Source organism: Harmonia axyridis, chromosome 1 (assembly GCF_914767665.1).
Source record: "Harmonia axyridis chromosome 1, icHarAxyr1.1, whole genome shotgun sequence".
In the NCBI taxonomy this organism is placed as follows: Eukaryota; Metazoa; Arthropoda; class Insecta; order Coleoptera; family Coccinellidae; genus Harmonia; species Harmonia axyridis.
The window spans coordinates 43539518-43560486 of NC_059501.1; the positions used below are offsets into that span (position 1 = coordinate 43539518).

At 38.5% G+C, this 20969-nt stretch overlaps 1 protein-coding gene across 1 annotated transcript; it reads right to left on the reverse strand.

The window, feature by feature from the left end:
• Nucleotides 1-14244: 14244 nt before the first annotated feature.
• LOC123670676 lies at nt 14245-17589 on the reverse strand. The gene is made up of 3 exons (XM_045604200.1): nt 17433-17589; nt 16075-17115; nt 14245-14321 (listed from the first exon to the last, which is right to left on the reverse strand). The coding sequence occupies exons 1-3, from the start codon at nt 17587-17589 to the stop codon at nt 14245-14247; spliced, it is 1275 nt and encodes a 424-aa protein (XP_045460156.1).
• Nucleotides 17590-20969: the final 3380 nt, after the last annotated feature.

A 20969-nucleotide genomic window follows, 5' to 3' on the forward strand; every position in this document is an offset into this window, starting at 1 on the left:
ATACCATATGAATGACTAGGCTTCTGAGATCCTATGCCTACAGAACGAACGGTTTGCCAAACTTTTTTGGGAGAGACATTGGTGAGATTCTTATGGAAAAATTCCCGCTTTTCACTTCTATACAGATGATTACATCTATTTCTCAATACTCGATATGCTTCCCTATTTTCTACAGTGGAGTTCCTCAGATAAAGCGACTTCATTTTATCGCGTTCCTTCATCAACCTTTTTAGACCTTCGCTCAACCAGGGGCATGGTGGGTGTTTTACTCTTACCGGTCTAAGAGGTGCTACATTGTCATAAACTCTTAAAATGTTTGCGTTAAGATATTCAACTTTTGCATCAACCGTAGGCATCCTATATAACGGATTCCAGTCGACTCTACTAATTTCATGTTGAAACACTGTTTTATCAATATTAGTTAGGTTACGACAATTTATGACAAGTGGTTTCTTTTTGGGGCGCTTGAAATTAAGTGCAGCAAAAATAAGGTTATGGTGAGAGAACTGATAGGCGTCCCTTTGGCCGTGCGTATAAATTTTGTTAGGACTGGAAGTCACAATCAGATCGAGCAGCGTACTAGAGTTAGGCAAGTGATGAGTCGGCAAAAAAAGGCACTTAAGAGAAAACAATCAATTCTGGAACATTACTGGTGGCTCCGCAATAAATCCTGTGAAAGCAATTGAGCAGCAAACTGCACTTTTTGTGTCTAGAATCTCTACCGACACAACTATAGATCAGTTCACCTCCATGGTGAAGCATGCTTTCCCAGAGGCCGAATGCCAATCAGTCACATCAAGGTTTTCTGACAAGTATAGTTCTTTCAAGGTTGTTATAAATAAAAACAATTTTCAACTGGCCAGTAATTCCGATACCTGGCCAAAGGGAGCGTACATTTCAGAGTTTTTTCAAAGGAAGACGGGAATACAGATCGCAACCTAGAAAATATGACATATCTCAAAAACAATGGATCTAAGAGAACGAAAGATATTACGTATATGGGCCTGATGCATTTAAATGTTCAGAGTATAAGAAATAAAATAAATGATCTTGAATGTCTTATCTACTCTCAACAAACGAAACTTGATGTAATATAATCAAGATGGCCGTTACGTGCAGCAAGTGTTTTAAAGCTATTAGTCGTTGTGACGAATCTATACCATGTTCTAATAATGGTGCCCACTTCTTTCATACACAGTGTGTTGATATAACCGTTGACAAACTGGAAACTATGAAGAAATCAGGAGCTATCAAATCTTGGTTGTGTGTTGAATGTTCATCATTGGACATAACCTCAAAGACAGAAAACATTGAGAAAAGTTTATCGGATGCGAGAAAACTCCCTATCGATGAATCACTCGGCAGTATGGAAGATATAATTGCTAAGTCCTTCAGAAGTTTATTTTTACCTTTGTTCGAAAGTTTAAAATCTGAAATTTCTAATCTTCATGACGAAGTTTTGAGTCTAAGATCTGTCAATACCAAACTTCTGAAATATATTGAAGACTCCAATATCAAGGTTCCACCCTCATTTTCCGAAGTGATTAAATCAAGTGTGGATAGTAGCGTGAAACACAATAAAACTAAAAGAGATGATTCTAAAGTCAAAATTAATAAACAAACTCAACATATCAAACCGCCCTCGAAATCAAGGGAAACTACAATCCAAGTGGAGACGGATGTAGGTTCTTTTCCAAATGTGATCGAGTCAGCAGGTGAAAAGGAGAAAGAATTTATTCTTGTTAAAAACAAAAAATCCAGACGTAGTGACAGAACTATTGTTGGAAGTGGGAAAGCTGAAGAAATGTCTATTAAAGGTGTTCCAAAATATGGATATTTACACGTTTGTAAATTGGATCCTACACTGAAATCCGAAATGATTATAAAACATCTCAATAAAAAAGGTTTCACTGGTATTTTATGCGAGAAGTTGGAGTCCAAAAGACCTGGCGAGTACTCATCCTTCAAGATTACGGTTCCAGCTGATAAGTTCGAAGCATTAAAAAGTCCAGATCTATGGCCTGAAGGTAGTAGACTGAATCATTTTTTATTCCGTCTCAACAGAGGCAAAATACCGAATACAATACAAAATGCATAATTTTGCATCAAAATGTTCAATCTTTAAGAAATTGTTTACTTAGGTTAGAACAGTTTGTAAACAATCATAACGCATGCTTCGTAGCTGTCACAGAACATTGGCAGAGTTACTCTGAACTCGATGTACTCCATATGACAGGATATAAATTAGTATCTAAATACTGCAGAGCGATTGGAAGTCATGGTGGATGCGCAATTTATTGTAAAAATGAATTTGTCTGCAAGGAGCGCGCAGATCTTGTTGGGTGGAGTGTGCCTTATGTTTTTGAGTGTTCCGCTATTGAGGCTTCTATCCGTAAAGAAAATTATGTGATTTTGTCGATTTATAGACCAAATACTTATCCCAGGTGTGATATTGATTTATTCTTTGAAAGAATGAATTTAATTCTTCAAAAACTCACGTCTGAAAATAGTCAGTATATTATCACTGGTGATTTTAATATCAATATACTTTCTTGTAATTTAGAAACACAAAAATTCATTTCACTTCTGGAAGGTTATAATGCCAGTCTAACTATTTTTGAACCAACTCGTATAACACCAATTTCTTCGACCTGCATTGATAATGTAATCACAAATTTGAAAGACTACGAAACTGCTGTAATCCAATCTCATTTGTCTGACCACACCTCCCAACAATTTTCATTCACAATTCCAGATACTGCTTCTAAAATTAACTCAAAACAAATTCGATTGATCAATGAATTTACTATGCAAAAGTTCCTGGAATTGCTTTCTGCCGAAAATTGGAACGATCACTCAATTATTCAAAACAATATTAATGTGGATTATGTTTGGGATAGATTTTTCGAAAGATATGTATCTATATTCGATAGAGCTTTTCCCCTCGTTCACATCAAAGTTAAGAATTTCCACAAAAGATATGTTGATAGATCTCCAGAGATAATGAATATCAAACACCGACTAGACTATCTATACACAGTGTCTCTGTTTCGCCAAGAATATTCAGGTCTATATAGAGAAACTAAGAAATTGTATGACAAAAGCCTCAAAATTAATAAGACTAATTTTATCAGAGATCAAATAATAAATTCAAGAAATAAAAATAAAACAGTTTGGAATCTAATCAACCAAATAACTGGCCGCAAAACTAAAAGTAATGGACATATAACATCTGACAATCCTCAACATCTTTCTGAATCATTCAACAAATATTTCATAGATATATCTAAGACGTTGAAAACTCAGAGTTCCACTAATTTCACTTCTGTTTCAGAAATTCGTCCGATTAGTAAAAACTTACGATCCTTTTATCTGTTCGAAATTTCTGCAGAAGAGGTTATCAAAACTGTCAGTAAAATGGAAAATAAAAGCTCCTTTGGCTATGACGGAATACCGATGACTGTCATAAAAAAATCCATCAGGATCATCGCGGAGCCCTTAGCTCATATAATTTACATGGCGTTTAAAGAAGGTGTGTTTCCACAATCTCTGAAAATAGCAGTGGTGAAGCCTTTTTACAAGAAAGGAAACAGTGAAGACCTTGAAAATTATCGTCCGATAAGTTTGTTGACTTCTTTCTCCAAAGTATTTGAAAGAATACTAGTAGATAGACTTTTGAATTTTTTTCATAAGTCTCACATATTTTCGAAATATCAGCATGGGTTTTTGAGGACCAAGAGTACAGAAACTGCGATCTTTGAACTAACGCGCTCAATTCTCCAAGCCGTGGAGAGAGGTGGTGTCCCGGTGGGGCTGTTCATCGACTTTTCTAGAGCTTTCGACTGCGTGGTACATAATAATTTGCTTCGTAAGCTACAACAATATGGAATAAGAGACAAACAGTTAAATCTAATGAGGAGTTACTTAGAAAACCGGCGTCAAAGAGTGTCCATTGAGGTAAACGGAATTATCTACGAGTCATCTGATGAGTTGTTGGAGGTTGGTGTTCCCCAGGGAAGTATCATGGGGCCTCTCCTCTTTCTGATTTATATCAATGACTTGCCGGAGAACGTTATGACACATGGAAAAGTTCAACGGGATGTTCCTTCCATCGCACCAATCGTCGAAGAGTGCTACATGTACGCAGATGATACGAACCTACTGATCACCGCACCTAATATTGCTGAGAGTTACGAGGTGGCCCGAAGATCTTTTTCCACAGTCTCAAATTGGTGTCTACAAAACCAACTCTACATAAATTCTGCTAAGACGCAGTGTGTGATTTTTGGTACATCGCATTCAAAAATCATAAAACCAGAAGTTATTGAACTTATGGGAAAGTCCATAAACGTATCTACCAGTACCAATTTTCTGGGAATAATATTAGACCATCAGTTGTGTTGGTCAGAACACATAATTTCTATACGGAGTAAATTAAACTCTGTTCTCTATACACTGCGAATTTTGAAACAACAAGCAGACTATGATTTACTCAAAACAGTGTATTTTTCCAATTTTCAGTCTGTACTGTCTTATGGAATTATCATGTGGGGCAATAGCTCTGACATCATAAAAATTTTTGTTATTCAGAAGAGAGCCTTGAGAACCATGCTCGGTTTATCCGCCAAAACATCTTGTCGAGGGCATTTCAAAAGCCAAGGAATCCTAACAACCACGGGACTTTATATCTTCAAATGTATCCTTTTCCTGAAGAAATATGATCACTACTTCGAGGGCTATAGAAATCTGAATAATACACGACGAATTTTTCCTTTCCATTTTCCCATGTGCTCTCTTGTGTTAACTCAAAAAAATGTTGAATATATGTGCCTCAAATTCTTCAATAAGCTACCAAAAAAATTGCAAACGTTATCTGATTTCAGAGAGTTTAAGAATGCTACTCGAAAGCTACTACTGAACCTTGAACCGTACTCTATAAGTGAGTACCTGGATAACGACCTCCATATTTGAGACTTACTTCTGTAATTTTTTTTTTTCTGTTTCATCCTTAAGGTCTTTTTGTACTTTGACTTGTTTTCTATTCGGAATGTACTTTGATTATGAAAATAAATTTATATTATTATTATTATTATTATTATGCCTGACCGAACACTGGCTCTTTTCTGATGAGATTGCAGGATTCTGCATGAGGGGTTGGCAAGTTGGTCACGCATACGCTAGATCCAACTCGACGAGAGGAGGTTCCATGATTCTAGTTACAAACTCGACGACCTGTAGCGACGATTTTCCAGCTTTAGATACCATACGTCAACTAACTTTGGAGGTCCACTGCGAGATATCAGCAATTAAACTAGATAAATTAGGTATCATAGTGGTATGTATATATTCGTCTCCTTCTAGGGATTTCAACTTGTTTTTTCAAATATGGATATTCTATTATCACATTCGAATGAATGTAATTGTAAAATTTTATGCTGTGGTGATTTTAATGTTAAATTTAATTAATTCTTCAGATAATGAGGCAGAAAGCCTCCGGAATCTTCTGTTGTCCTACGGTTTCGGACAAAAGGTATTTAGACCCACCAGGAAAGAAAACTGCCTTGACAATATCTTTATCAATTTTGATACTCATAGCGAGGATGTCAAGGTCTTGAAAACTGTGTTTTCGGATCATGATGCACAGGTATTTCAAGCCAGTACGTTAACTGGTAAGTTTTCATATCAGTACAAGAAGGTTAGACCGCTCACGCAGATGGGATTTAATGTCATGCATCAGGTCCTTTCGGAGAGCTCGTGGAATTTCGTCGATTTTGATGGACCTGACGGTTTGAGTATCGACGATTGCTTCTGTAAGTTTCACAACATTATTGTGAATGCTTTCAATCGCGCCTTCCCGGAGAGGATGGTCAGGGTCAGATGCACGGATGTTGGCCACGGTTGGCTCACTAACGAGCTAAAATCAATGAGAGAGCACTTACTTATGATTCAATCGATGCATTCTCACTACAAATCGGAGAATTTATACATGTTAAAAAATAAATTACGTTCTAATTACCGGAAGGCCATCGAGAGCGCGAAGACAAAATTTTTTGACGAAATTATCCTTAATTCGACCAACAAAGCTAAGACCACTTGGCAAGTTATCCGTGAACATATACATGGAAAATCAAGTGGTTTGGAAGGTAACTTGGGCGCTGACGAATTCAGTGATCATTTTACTTCTTGCGTCGAAAGGGGAGTTGAAAATCTTCCCGCTTCCGTTTTGCCATTCCACCATTCCTTCAGAACACAAGTCTCGCCGGCATTGCAATTCTGTTTTCACGAGGTAGGCCAAATCACTATTAGGGACATTGTTTCGGGACTGAAAAATCGTCGATCAGCTGACTTCTATGGACTCTCGGTACGAGTCATAAAATCTAATATCAATTCGTTGATCTCACCGCTAACTAAACTAATTAACAGATGTCTGGTTGCCGGTGTTTTCCCAAGCTGCCTTAAAATATCTAAAGTTATTCCGGTCCACAAGAAAGGAAATGCCGATGATCCCAATAATTATAGGCCAATATCCTTGGTACCGGTATTCTCGAAAATATTCGAGAAAATAATATCGGGACAGATAGTGCATTTCTTCGAGAGCAATAAACTGTTTTCCGCCTCGCAGTTTGGTTATAGAAAGGGAAGAGCTACAACTGATGCTATAGTCGAGTTTGTCAATTATGCAGTTGATTGTTTCGAGCGTGGAAGTCATTGCTCGGCATCGTTCGTTGATCTAACGAAAGCCTTCGACTGCGTCGCTCACGACAAGCTCCTGATTAAACTCGAAAATTATGGATTTGGTGGATCCGCGATCAGTTTAATCGATTCTTTTTAAAAGAAAGATCTCAAGTGGTGTATATAAACGGCAAATTCTCCGGATTAAGACCCATTCGGACAGGTATAATTCAGGGATCCACACTTGGACCAGTTCTGTTCTTGATAACCATAAACGACCTTCCCGAGTTCGTTTCTGAGGCCAGAACACTGCTTTTTGTCGACGACACCACGTTTAACATTGATCACTCGGATATCGATTCCTTGCTGCTGCGATCACGTATGGCGCGTTTGAAGGCTACTGAGTGGTTCTCTCTAAATGGCCTTTGTATAAATAGGGAAAAAACTCAAGAACTTGTGTTTAGCCTGAGGGATATCGGGGGGAGCAATAAGCTGAGTTCTGTTAAATTCCTTGGAGTTTATTTAGATTCCAAGCTCTCTTGGGCAGACCATGTAAACTTTTTATCTGCCAAATTAAGTAGCTCGATTTTTGCGCTGAGAACTATGTCCCGCTCTCTTTAGAGGAATGTACTCAGGTCTTTACCTATATACTTGGCTTTAGTTGAGACGCACATGCGATATGGTATACTGGTGTGGGGAAACAGCTCCCATGCCAGCGCCATTTTCCGATTACAGAGGCGTGCAGTCAGGATTCTGGGCGGTCTTTCCTATCGCGATTGCTGCAGGGATACCTTCAGAAAATTGAATCTCCTAACATTTCCATCAATTTTCATTTTAGAAAATATAATGTATATTCACAAAAAAAGGATGATTTCCGTGTCCAATCGGATATACACGATCATGACACAAGAGATAAGTCCCTTATTACAAAAGACTTTTTTAGACTAAAAAGATCACAGCAAGGGCCAGAGTACTGGGGAATTTCCCTTTATAACAAACTTCCGGGTGGGGCCAAGAACCTGCCAACGAAGCAGCTAAAGTTCAAGCTGATAAAGATTTCAACGACAAGAGCTTTTTATTCACTTGACGAATTTAATAAGATGACAATGGACAACGAAGATTTTTTATGATACTTTGATCGTGAAATATTTATTTAGTAGGCATGTACCTTATATGTGTGTATGTTTATTTGCTTTTTTTACCTGTATATATATTTGTTTGCTTTTTAACCTATGTATACATTCCCACTGTATTGTATGACTTTGTCTATTTATACTCATTTCTGGACTTGTGAAAACAATTCTATTGTAACTCACCAATAAAATATCTATCTACCTATCTATCAAACTAATAACCTGATTTCTCAAAAAGGTTCCACCTAGATATGATATTACAATTGCTTATGAGGTAACACAAGCCATGGGTATTTGAAAGGCAAGTCTATTCATTCTGTCTCCTTTTAGTTTGTTTATTATAGCTATACTGAATATTTCTAAAAAAAATTCACTTTAGATGTGAATTAATTAATTAATTTTTTATATGACTAAATTTGAGAAAGACATTCTTCTAGACATTATAAGTCTTTTGAATAGTACTTTGAAGATATTGATTTAATAATGTATGGAATATATTCACTGGTCTTCTTTCAGTTGGCAATTAGTTTTTCTTCAAATGAATATATCCATTTTTTTGTGAAACAATCAAATTATTCATCAATGGCGAGGATATACATATAAAAAATCAGTTGAAATACTAGTCAAAATGTTACGACAGAAATAAAATTTAAAGGATCATTCAGTATATGAAGAATTTAAACATGGCAGTTACTTTTGAAATTGGTATCAATTTTCCAGCAATTCAATGAAGCTATAAAATACTTTAAAAAGTAACTATTTATTGAAACTTTCCATGTCATGAATGAATGATTAAACTCACATAAAAATGTAGATACCTATTTGTTCACCAAAGTTTCCAATCTTTCAATCGTTATAGGAATAGGTGCTCTATGGCCAGTTCAAAAATGCTATCCTACTGATTTATTCATTGCAATACATATTTGAAGAATATAAACAATTACTATACTACCTTTTTCATAATTTCTAGTGATATTCAACCCTAAACATTTTTTAGCGTTCCCTAAATTTTTTATGATAAAATTATCACTTAAATTTTCTATCAGATATATTCATTCAGAATAAACATAGGTTAAAACAAAAAAGTCATCCACGTGCAATGCAACAACAGTTAGCAAGTTATTTTTGGATTGTAAGTACAATGCTCAATTGTTGATCTTTTTCAACTAAAATCTGTCAAAATTTTATTTACTATATAGGACATAAATTGCCCTGTTCAATTTACTTCCAAGTAAAACCCAGAGCTACAAGCTTGCTCTATAACGTAGCGAACCATCACTATTAAGCTTTCGTTCAGCTGTCCTCCACTGAATCAGAATTATCTAGTGAAATTTTTATATCATCCCTTATATATGATTACTACATCTCGACTGGTACTAATGACATTGTTGTTCTAAATATATGCAACCTACCTATATAATTGCAAATTATATATTGTATTATATTATAAATGATGAATATAACCTACTATTAATCAAAATTTTAGATTTCAAAAGGGATCCTTCCTTGTATTCTAAATATATTCACATACAACCTATATAATTGTTGATCATATATTTTATTTCTTAATAAATTATGGAATAGAAGAATAATTTGTTGTTCAACTAAAAAAAGTATTGATGAACCTTGAAAATGAGGGACTTCTTATAACCTGATTTCTCAAAGATGTTACACCTAGATACTGTATTACGATTGCCTATGAGGCAACATAAACCATAGGTTTTTGAAAGGTAAATTTATTTATTCTGCATCTTTTCAGTTTATTAAAGCTATACTCAATATTCCTAAAACAAAAATTTCATAGATCTTATCGAATGATTATCTAAATTCAATATTTGTCAAAACTGAAAATAAACATTGAATGCAGTTTTCTTCATTTTAGGTAGTATTTCTATTGACTGATAATAACTCTCACATTTTGATTATGCATTTTTCCCCAAATTTTTCAAAGAAGAAAGAAATTGTCATTACTAGAGAAATGCGAATTTCAGATTTCAAAATGTCTCATTTCTCCAAAAATGACTAATTACCACTTCAAATATATACACCCTCTATAATTGTTGATCAAATACTGTATTTCTTTAAAAATTAGTTAATAATCAGAGGCTTCAATCCCAATTTTCAGACTCGAATTGGTCCAACATCTCTAGATACTTCTAATTGATATTCGACAAATAAATATCCTGTATACCTAATTATCCATCCAACCGAAAATAATCCATCTTCTGAAAAGAAAAACATAACAATGTTTTGTTTCTGCATTCAGCTTTCCAATTACATATTGAAAATATTCTCTACTTACGTTGTATATTTTGAATGAGTGAATTAAAAAAGACGATGCATGAAATATTTCTGTAATCGTTCAATTAGATTCCTTTCTTTTTTCTGAATTACAGAAGAAAATTTTGAAAAGCTTGACATGCGTCTGACTAACAGTTATGATGGAATCGTTACTAATAACTAGGGATGTCACATTGTTACGAAAAGAACCTAACAGGTTCTTCGCAACAGGTTAGCTCAGCCTGTTCTTTTTAAAGAATCAAACCTGTTCTTTTCGAACGATTCAGTGCTTCTGCGCAATGATCAATTGAATTTTCTCTCGAAAGTAGGAGCTGCTATAGGCGAATCAACATAAGCGCTACGCCACCTGGTGACAATCAGAGTAACTGAAAATGTTGACATGGTTCTTGCCTCAGAGGTTGTTGCATTCTGCTTTGTTTTTGTGTGATGTTCAACAAATATTTATATATTTTTTAAATCATTTTAATAGTTATGAGTCGTTCGAATCGCTTTTGTTCAGTTCCTCAGTGTTCTTCCTGGGAAAAAAAAGTTCAAATATCAAGTTCCATGCTTTCCCTCAAACTGGTAATAAATATCGAGTTTGGTTGGAAGGGAAATTGGGGAGTAAAGTGCTGATGGATCGACAATAAGCGTGGCAACTGAAACTCAAAATCTATAAACCAGTGACAAGAAATATGAAAGTATGTTCCCAGGTTCCCTGCACTTTATCTATGATGATTATTTTTATCGAGGTAAGCACTGATAGCACATGAAATTTTAGATTATATTTATGGGGATAATAATAATAATCGTTTACAGATTCCAGTTCTACACAGAAAATATTTTTGAAAAAGACTGCTGTGCCTTCCAGAAATCTTCCTGTTGGATCTACTACCACAAAGGAAGAACCAGAATGTTCTAGTAGTAGATCTGAAAGATTGAAACAAAGAAATATCAACAAAGAAAAACTTGTTTGTCATCAGTTTGAAATAGAGTTGATCAGGCCACCATTTTTAAAAGATGAAAAACAGTTGAGTACCGAGGAAGCATTGTTGAATGCTAAAAAAAAAGTTGAAGATATATTTACAATTGCTTGTGCTGTAACCGATTTGTCCAATTCAATATTTGCAGAACATAGATTTTTAAGGAATTAGATTATTTAAAAATAATGAGATACAGCATTTTCCAATTAGTATGCAGCAAATGGACTAGTTGTTCATTAATTGATTCTTCATAAAAATTATTTATAACAGACAATCAAAAAATCATACTGAATTTTTTGTTTCTAAGTCTTCAAATCTAAGGTACCTTTACACAATAATGGAAAAATTCCTTAGAAATATTTGGACATGTACTCTGAAATTCTATATATTTTTTTTCAGGGCACACTGATGATACTTCTCTATCACATTTTAATTATTTTAGAATAGTCGTATAATATGCTAAAAGAAATTCATTTCATAAATGAAATATTTTCAATTGAATTGTCGCAATAATATAATTGGATAAATAGGTATTAATATGAGTAGTTTTAAGTAACCCAATTATATAAATTTATTTTCAAAAACATTTTATGTAAATTGAGTTATCTCTTAATAAATAAATAAAAATGGATATGCGACTTTCTATAGTATTCCTAAAAATATTCAATACATTAGCATTGCATTTTGTTGGGACTGTATGATTGAAAGGTAACGTGAAATCATCAATTCGGATGAGTAAAAAAACCTTTCAACTAAAGTTTATTAGTCATGCAAAAAACATGTAATATTTTTATTATGTGACCATCATTTAAGACTTTTTCAGCTTCATAAACACTTCTAGAAGTGTTTGTGTCTTTAAGATAAGATACCCAAAGTATTCTACTAAAGTCAGTCTTGCCATTTGGACCAAAAAAGGTACTATTAGAATCCTGTAGTATAATAATGTTAATAGAACCGTTCACATATTATATGAGCACGATTGTTATTCGTCAGTCTTCCATCCTTGCATAACTTTCAATATCACTAGACTGAACTGAAACAAATGATGATACCTACCGGATTCACCTAAAATGATAATATTATATACACAGTAACACACTTGTTCACTATAAAAGTCTGAAAAGTTTTTATATTTATTGTAAAATCAAATTTTACTAACGCAAATACACAAACAACTAATACAACAAAACAATCCAATGTCAACATTTATAGTTCTACGTCTGCTCACCTTGGCGCTGCATTATTATTTCAGATGAACAGGTTCTTTATTTGCCTGTTCCGTAAAGAACAGATGAGCTGCTCAATGCTCCTGTTCTTTAAAAGAGCAGGTTGTTGGTTGTTCCGTAAAAAGCGAAGCTGCTCCCGTTCTTTCAAAGAACAGGCTGTTCCGAAAAGAGCAGTTGCTAAACTGAATGTGTCTGTTGTCACTAAATACATTTGTGCCTGTTGTCAGATATGATCCCGTTCTTTGAAGTGAAAAATAACGAGTTTCAGGCTGTGCCGGGAAGAAAAACAAATGAATCGTTTTGTTAAGGAGTATTATTGAATTATTTCATCTGATCCGTAGGAAGGAAATTGAGAATGAGAAATAAGACAAAAAATTCCTAGTTCGAAAATTAGATGATGATTTTTGTATCCCATTTTGAATAGCAATAATGGAATTGAAAATTGGTCGTTAATTGAAAATTTTTCCGATTATACTCAACTATTCATTGCATACTCTACTATTCAGTGAATATTGATTAAAATCCGAATAATTCAAACCGCAATTCATTCATAATTCCTAGAGCTAATTCGCAATCAAAAATTACCTACCACCATACATCTATAAAAATCCATGACCCCGGTGGGGTTATTATTATTATTATTATTTGAACTGGGGTCGTTTTGCTTCGGTAAGCCTTCCGGGAACTGCGACCATACAGATCTTTTGTTCACTACCCTACTCATTCATAGAAACCCAGGGAGGTCGTCAACGACGTTAATAAAATTGACAACCTCCCAAGGGGCCTTGGCCATTACCTCTCTGGTATCCAGGACCGGCTTGCCCATGTGAATGGTTCTTAGGCCAGCCAGCTCTGGACACTTGCATATCAAGTGTTCAGCCGTTTCTACTTCCGATCCACAGAGTCTGCAAATCTCGTCTGCTGACTTACCCATACGGTACAAATGATGTTTGTACCGACAGTGCTCCGTCAGCAGTCCCACCATCACCCGAAGCTCCGCTCGTGAAAGCTTCAGGAGTTTTCTGGTGCAAGTAGGTGAAATCTTCACGAATTTCTTTGCCTGAGCAAGTCTAGGAGTGTTAGTCCAGTGGATTGTCCTACTGTTCAACTCCCATAGCTGGACCGCAGCTTTGTATTGGTCTTTTCCTATCCCACAGAAAGGCTCAGGTCCAGCAGGTCTTAACCTTGATGCACTTTTTGCAAGCTCGTCCGCTCTCTCATTTCCTTCAACCCCACAGTGCCCTGGTACCCATAGTAGAGTCACCTTATTTCCTCTGGCCAGTTGCTTTATGGTGTTACGGCACTCCCAAGTCAGCAGAGACCCCTGACAGCACGATTCCAGGGATCTCAGCGTGGTTTGGCTGTCCGTGGTGATGTAGATATGCGCCCCTTTGAGGTTCATTTTGAGACACTCCTGGGCGCATACATAAACAGCCATTAACTCGGTCTGTAGAATCGAGGGCTCACTTCCCAGGGCTTTAGAGACCCTCAGTCTAGGTCCATATATCCCAATGCCGGTGCCCTTCTCTGTTGATCCATCTGTAAACCATATGGATGACTTTTTGTCCAGACGATTTATGAAACTTATTGCACTATGACGGTCATTTATAACCGTTTCAAAGGGCGTTTCAAAATCGTAGGTGGTTGGCATAATAATTATAATAATAATAATGCCTTTATTGAAGAGAATAAAAAATATTACAATTCCAAAAAAAAAACATCAGAAAAAATCAATCACAGGGCGGAGTTCAGATGGTGATGAAGCCATACACCCCTGCTCTTCCACTCAAACCCTGACGAAAAATATATGAAAAAAAGCTTTATACATCTCGAGACAATAATGATTGAAAAAGAAAAAAAAATGACATAACACAAAGAAAAAATTTCAATAACTTTCTGATTTCAAAATTTAATTATGAGTGAGTCATATGTGTCAAAAAAAAGAAAGAATTACTGATTACTGAGCCCGCACTGATCCCTATAAACTACATCCCTGACTTTAGCTCTGAAAGATGACACAGACAAATCTACAAATGAATTACAAATATATCTGTTATAAAATTTATAAATGGAAAAACTAAAAGATCTTTCAAATAGTGACAGCCTATGAGGAGGAGGGGATATAAGTCCTCTACTACGTGTGTTAAGATTATGTACATCAGACCTGAATGTTATCTTTCGATACAGATACGATGGTTTTTTAGACAATAGAAAACGGTGGTAACAGACTAAAGCTCCCACCAGAAATCTGTTACGCATGTTCAACCACCTGACATCCACCAATTTATGACTTATATGATCAAACTTTCGAATTCCATAAATGAACCTCAAGCAAGAATTTTGAATTCTCTGGATAGAGTTCAAGGTCACTTGATCCAAACAGGATATCTGATGATTTTGCGAGGAGGTTTGAATCTAGTTGATTCAGTATCCTCATATGTCCAACCCAGTTCCCAGGAAGGAGCTTTCCATTATGGGAGATCCTTATTGCTTCGAGCAGGCTACATTTCCTCACATGTAGGTGTAAGGGAGGCAAATCTAGTATGACCTCCAGCGCTGCCGTAGGAGCTGTGCGCATAGCTCCTGTGACACCAATGCACGCCAGCCTTTGCATTTTCTGCAACCTGATGCGTGTGGCGACCTCCTCGGTTTTTGACCACCATGCTAGAGATGCATAGGTGACAATAGGGCGTACCACCGCTGTGTATAACCACAGTACCATTTTCGTTTTCACTCCCCATGTCTTTCCAAAGAGTCTTTTGCATGCCCACATAGCCGCCGTGGCTCTGGAAAGAGTGTTATCTATATGTTTCCCCCAGTTCAGTTTACTGTCTAGGATAACACCTAGATATTTACACTCACTAGAGAAGTGCAGAGTCTGACCATTTAAGACCAGAGTTCTGAGGTCGAGATTCCTTCTTCTAGTGAACGGGATTATTGATGTTTTCGAGGGGTTGACAGTAAGCCCCTCTTCCCTGCACCAATTTTCAATAGTTTTGAGAGCAAGTTGCATTCGGCTACTTATTGGGCCCCCATGCTTGCCTCTAACCGTCACCACTATGTCGTCGGCGTAAGCCTGGACGTTAAATCCGCCTGTTGTAAGCCTCTCCAAGAGGCCATCCATGACCAAGCTCCACAGCAGGGGTGATAGAACCCCTCCCTGAGGGCATCCCCTGCACGTCAGCACAGTCACTTCGGTTTCTCCCAGATAGGCTGTAACGGTTCGTCCTTTCAACATAGCTGATATCCACTTAACAGTGGAGGGTTTTATCCCTTTCCTTTTGGCTGCATTGCATATGGAGGTATGTAGGGTATTGTCAAAGGCCCCTCCGATATCACCGAACATTGCAAGCAGAATCTCCTTTGCGTTGAGGGTGCCTTCCACCTCTCTAAGAAGATGATGAAGGGCGTCTACAGTAGATCTACCCGCCCTATAAGCAAACTGTTTGCTGTGGAGTTTTAAACTGCCTCTTATGTTGTTGTCAATTATTTTCTCCATGGTCTTCAGGAGAAAGGAGGTGAGGCATATGGGTCGATAGGATTTAGGTTCTGGGGAGCCTTTTCGACCCTCTTTGGGTATGAATACTACCCTCGCCTCCCTCCATGATTTCGGGATATAGCCCCTTGTAAAGCTGGCCTTAAAGAGCTCAGTTATCGGGGCTATAAGCACTTCAACACCTTTCTGAAGCATGGCTGGAAAAATATCATCCATGCCTGCTGATTTGAAGGGCTGAAAGCTCTTTATCGCCCATTCAATTCTTTCTGGTGTGAATAGTCTACCAGCTTTCTGAGAATCCCACCTGGTGGGGTTGTATACTTTACCAGCGGGGGCCCCATCTTCACTGGTAATCTGCCTGGAGTCAGGAAAGTGAGTCTCTAGTAGAGCTCTTAGGCTCTCTTGAGGATCATTCGTAAATTCACCACATGGCTTCTTTATTTGGCCAATTGGGTTTGAGTGATCCTTAAATAGTACCTTTTGAAGTCTAGCTGCTGGGGCCGTTTTATCTATTCCCTTACAGAAGCTTCTCCAGGACTGCCTTTTGGCTTTCCTGACCTCTTTGTCGTAGTTGGTCAGGGCTAGTCTGTAGGCATTCCAGCTGCCCTCTCGCTTAGCCTTGTTGAAGGCTTTTTTAGCAGTTTTCTTGAGCTTTTCAAGATGATTGTTCCACCAGGGGACGTCTCTGGAGATCGTTTTATTCCTGAGTGGACAACTGTTTTCAAATGCTCTCTTCAGACATGATGTGAAGTGAGCAGAGGCGTTCTCCAGATCCTCATTGGAGCTGATGTTGTATTTCAGGCCCTTCAGATCAGAACTCATGTGGGCTATGTAATGTTCCCAGTCTGTCTTCCTGGGTATCCTGCACTCAATATCAGCTGAAGCAGTTGCTTCAACGTTGAATTCTATTGCCATATGGTCTGACATGGATGGCTCTTCTGAGACCCTCCAGTTCTTGACCATCCACGCAATAAAAGGTGTCGCCAGTGTAAGGTCAATTACTTCCCTTCTGATCGCATTCATGAAGGTAGGACTATTACCCACATTTACTATCTCTATGTTAGTAGAAAATAGAAAGTCAAGCAAATCCTCACCTCTATGATTTATATCTGTGCTGCCCCATACTTTGTGGTGTGCGTTCGCATCGCAGCCCAGAATCAGTTGTTTCTTCTCTATGCGGCACCATTCGATGAGGCGTTGTACTTCCTCAGGTGGTGGGCTGATGGCGTCTCCTGGAAAATATCCTGAGGCGATAACAAGCTGCCTCTTGATGTTCTCAGTTCGCACCTCAACCAATGCCGCAGCAAGATCCCTTGTCAGGAACTCTGTAAGTGGAAGACAGGTTAGTCCCCTTCTGAGTATTATTAGGGCTCTTGGACTTACTGCCTTATCGCAGTATATCGTCTGATATACTTTGTTTGGTGGGCCTCTTACTTGGCCTCCATTGATCCAGGGCTCTTGTATCAGCCCTATGTCAACATGCCTTCTAGATGTTCTCCATCATAAGGCACTAGAGGCTGCCTTCGAGTGCTGAAGATTTATCTGAAGGCATGTCAGACATCTGCTCCTTATGAGGTAGGATGTCCGCTAGGCTTTTCGGAAGGAACCGCCGGTTTTTCTCCGTCGGACCCCCCCTTATCACGCCCTTGCGGATCAGCCCTCCCCCCAGAGCTGGTGGTCGGTTTTATGGCCTCTTCATTTCCTGGAGACTTCACCACCTTCTTCTTTACCTCCCCTTTGGGCCTTTTCGACGCCGGACCAAAGGTTGGGGCCTGAAATGCTCCTCTCCTCTCGGCCATTGTCTTTGGTCCCTTAAGGCGAAGATTTGTTTGGGCGAAAAAGGAATTTATCTGCCAATTCTTTGCTCTAAGTCTCTCGACCGATGTTCTATCAGCCGAGATGACAATCTCGAGCATGGGTCCTTGGTCCCCTTCGAAGGACTCTCCAGCTGGAGGTTTTGAGCCCTGCGTTCTGATTCTCTACCGCCTTGAGAATTTTCTCATCGGAGAGATCATGGCTGTCGGGGAGATATCCGACCAGGATCTCCGGGTGAGGCAGTTCTGCCTCTTCTGCTATCCTTAGATCAGCTCCCTCCCAAGGTTTGAGTTTTGGCTGTATGCTCTTCAGCCACTCCACAGTGTCAGAGCATGTCAGCCCAAGCCAGCCTGGCCTCATATGCAGTTGCTGGAACGTAGGCGTTATGGCGTCCTCGTTCCCCAGTGCAATAATCTCTTCCATTAGCGATTTTTTGATGGTCATTAGTTGGTCCATTTCCAAAATCACCTCTGGAAATTTTTTGTGCATTATCCCCACCTTCAGACCAGCGTTAGCCTGGCTGTAGGTGGGCCCATCTGATGCGGGACCCTTGGGAGTTCCTAAGGGCTGAGCCCCGGAAGCTCCCGAGGATTGAACTTTGGAGGCACCCGAGGCCTGAGCCCCGGCACCTCCTGAGGACCGTGCGACTTTTGAAGCCTTGCATTTGGCACTCTTTGGCTCCTTGCCTTTAGGCGTGCTGTCCTCCGACCTATTTCTCTTGGTCCCTCGGCCTGTTTTCTGCCTTGGACCAATTGGTTTGGAGGCTTCTTTCCTGGCATCGTCAGAAGCCATCCCTTTCTTTAGGAGGAACTTCATCCTCCTTGTGGCGGCCCCGGAGAGTCTATGTCTCCTGACCGTCAGCTTTTCGAGGCCAGCTACGACCTCTTCATCGCTGCTCTTCAGCAGCATTTCCTCCGCCATGGGGTCAGGACTTGCGCCCTGTTCCTCAGGCTGAGCGAGGCTTTGCTCTTCCTCGATTAGCACATTAGGGCTAGTGCTAGACCCTTCTTTAGTTTTTTTCTGTTTGGTCCATATGAAGTCCCACGTGCAGCTAGGGAATTTCAGTCACCAGAGGCAGAGCCCTGCATACCCCTGGAAAGCCAATTAAACCAGAGGTCGCCTGGTATCTGGAGTTCGCATATTCAGGACTAGATCCTCCCACTAGCCACGCAGACTTCGGCATACGCTGTTCCACCTTGTCTTGGGGAAAGTTTTTATTGTGTCTTTCATACACTCGGTTCAGGCGGTTACGCCAAATCCCCCGGCATGTGTCCTCTGCTCGCGAGGCATGACCACAGACATCAGATTCCACATGTCGGTATATCAGGCATGAAGTGCTGATCCCTTGCATACCTGGCATCGTAAACTCCGTGCAATACCCCAAGCCACGACACTACAGCAGGGTATGGGGAGTCGCACCGCGTTGGTCAGTGTCGGTCGATCACTGCCCAACTCTCGCCCCGAGGAGGCTGCGGTGAACCATGCCAGCACAGACCTTGGCATGGCTGGGGTCGACTAATCCCCCGAGAGGGGTTTGAACCCGCTGCTATCGGCATCTGGTCGACTCCATAAAAGAACAGGTAACCAAAAGAGCAGGTTAAAAGAACAGGTTCTTGCAAAAGAACCGAACAGTTCTGAACTGTTCTTTCATTTAACCTGTTCTTTAACAACTCTAATCGTTACGGCAACAACAGAGCATGTCAGAACTGTTTTCATTATACCTGTTCTGCAACTCGAGATTGGCATTGGATTCAGTTTAGTCCTCCTGAACATACACAGGGACATTGATGTTGACGAGGACGCTGTGATTACAAGGTTTTCAAAGGGTTCAAAGACCAAATTAGGTTTTGTATTGTAGTTGCCAATTGTCTTCTTTTTTTTTTCATATTAAACAATAGATTTACTATTTAATTTTCTTCAATTTCTACCTGAATGGTTGAAACCATGATAAGTAAATTGATATATTATTTTTCTTCTGTGTGGGAAGTTTCGTTTGACACTGGTATAGTCTATGGTTAGGAATGAAATTGTCAGAGGTTATCGGCGATTTGAGATAATTTTGAAAGATATTTTTTTTTGGAAGAGAATTTGACTTGAATTGGAGAATATATGATCTCTAATCATCCTTGTTATAGGCGATTATTTCTTCAATTTGAGTTTGGTTTATGGTATTGTGAATGTTTCTGGGAAATACGTTTTATACGTGATTATGAAAGTTTTCTTCCACAAGGCCCATCTCTTGTATTGAATTTACTCTGAAGATCTGAGAGGATTCGCTTCCCGGTGATTAGTTCGAACAACTGTTGAAATTACAAGAAGAATATCAAGAAGATCCTTTTCCCTCGAACAACAACTGAGAGGTATAAATTCCTTTTTATTTTGTGAACGATGTCTTATAGTATTTTATTAGGGTCCTTGTGCCTGGATATCTTTGAGCATCCTAGTGCCTGGTAAGAGTCTGGTTGAATTTGAAGAATCCTACTGCCTGGTTACGTTCAGGAATTCTAAGTCTGGTGTATAGTTTGGTTGGAGTTTATGGTATTATTTTCTGGTATATGGTGGTGAATTTCTGGTGCAGTTCTGATATATGGTACATTCTGATATATGGTACAGTTCGAGTAGATAGTATATTGCTGGCATATGGTGTAGCTCGAGTAGATGGTACATTCTACGTATAGAGATCTCACCGTTAGATTTGCTGTCAAGTCAACCTTCAATATTGATTTCGTATCAGGTAACCAGTGCTTGCACTGGCTTTAATGAGAATTGTGTTAAAATTTAACTTTGTAAGTAACGATTTAGTGTACTGATAGTAAATCAGTCATTTGAATAGGAATTAACGGTTTTAATATTAATTGTTATATACTGTCGAAATTGTACACAGTTTGCGGTGAGGTGCACTTCACTAACTGGCCATTTATTTTAACAGCTATAATACTTGTGTATCGCTTCAGGATTTGTAACTGGAATTTATTATTACTTTATTCAACCGGCTATTTTATACCAGCCAGTTATTGCAACCACTGTATTTGTATATTCCTTCAGGATCTTTGGTTGAGTTCAATCTTCTTGTTCAACTTGGTTATTTTGTCTGGTTTATTATCTGGTTTAGTTGGAGTTTGTTGAACTCCGTTTACGTTTAGTTTTGGTACTGAAGTTTTAGGTTTAGCCTAAGCCGAGTGTAGGCTGATATAAGGATTCTGTTTTCAGGATCAGTTAGGTATTATAGGTTGTAGGAAGCCCTTCTGGCATTTGTTGTTGATTATAGTTTTTAGGAAGCCCTTCTGGCATTAGATGTTGTTATAGTTTACAGGAAGCCCTTCTGGCATTTGTTAGTATTAGGTTAAGTTTTTGGGAAGCTGTT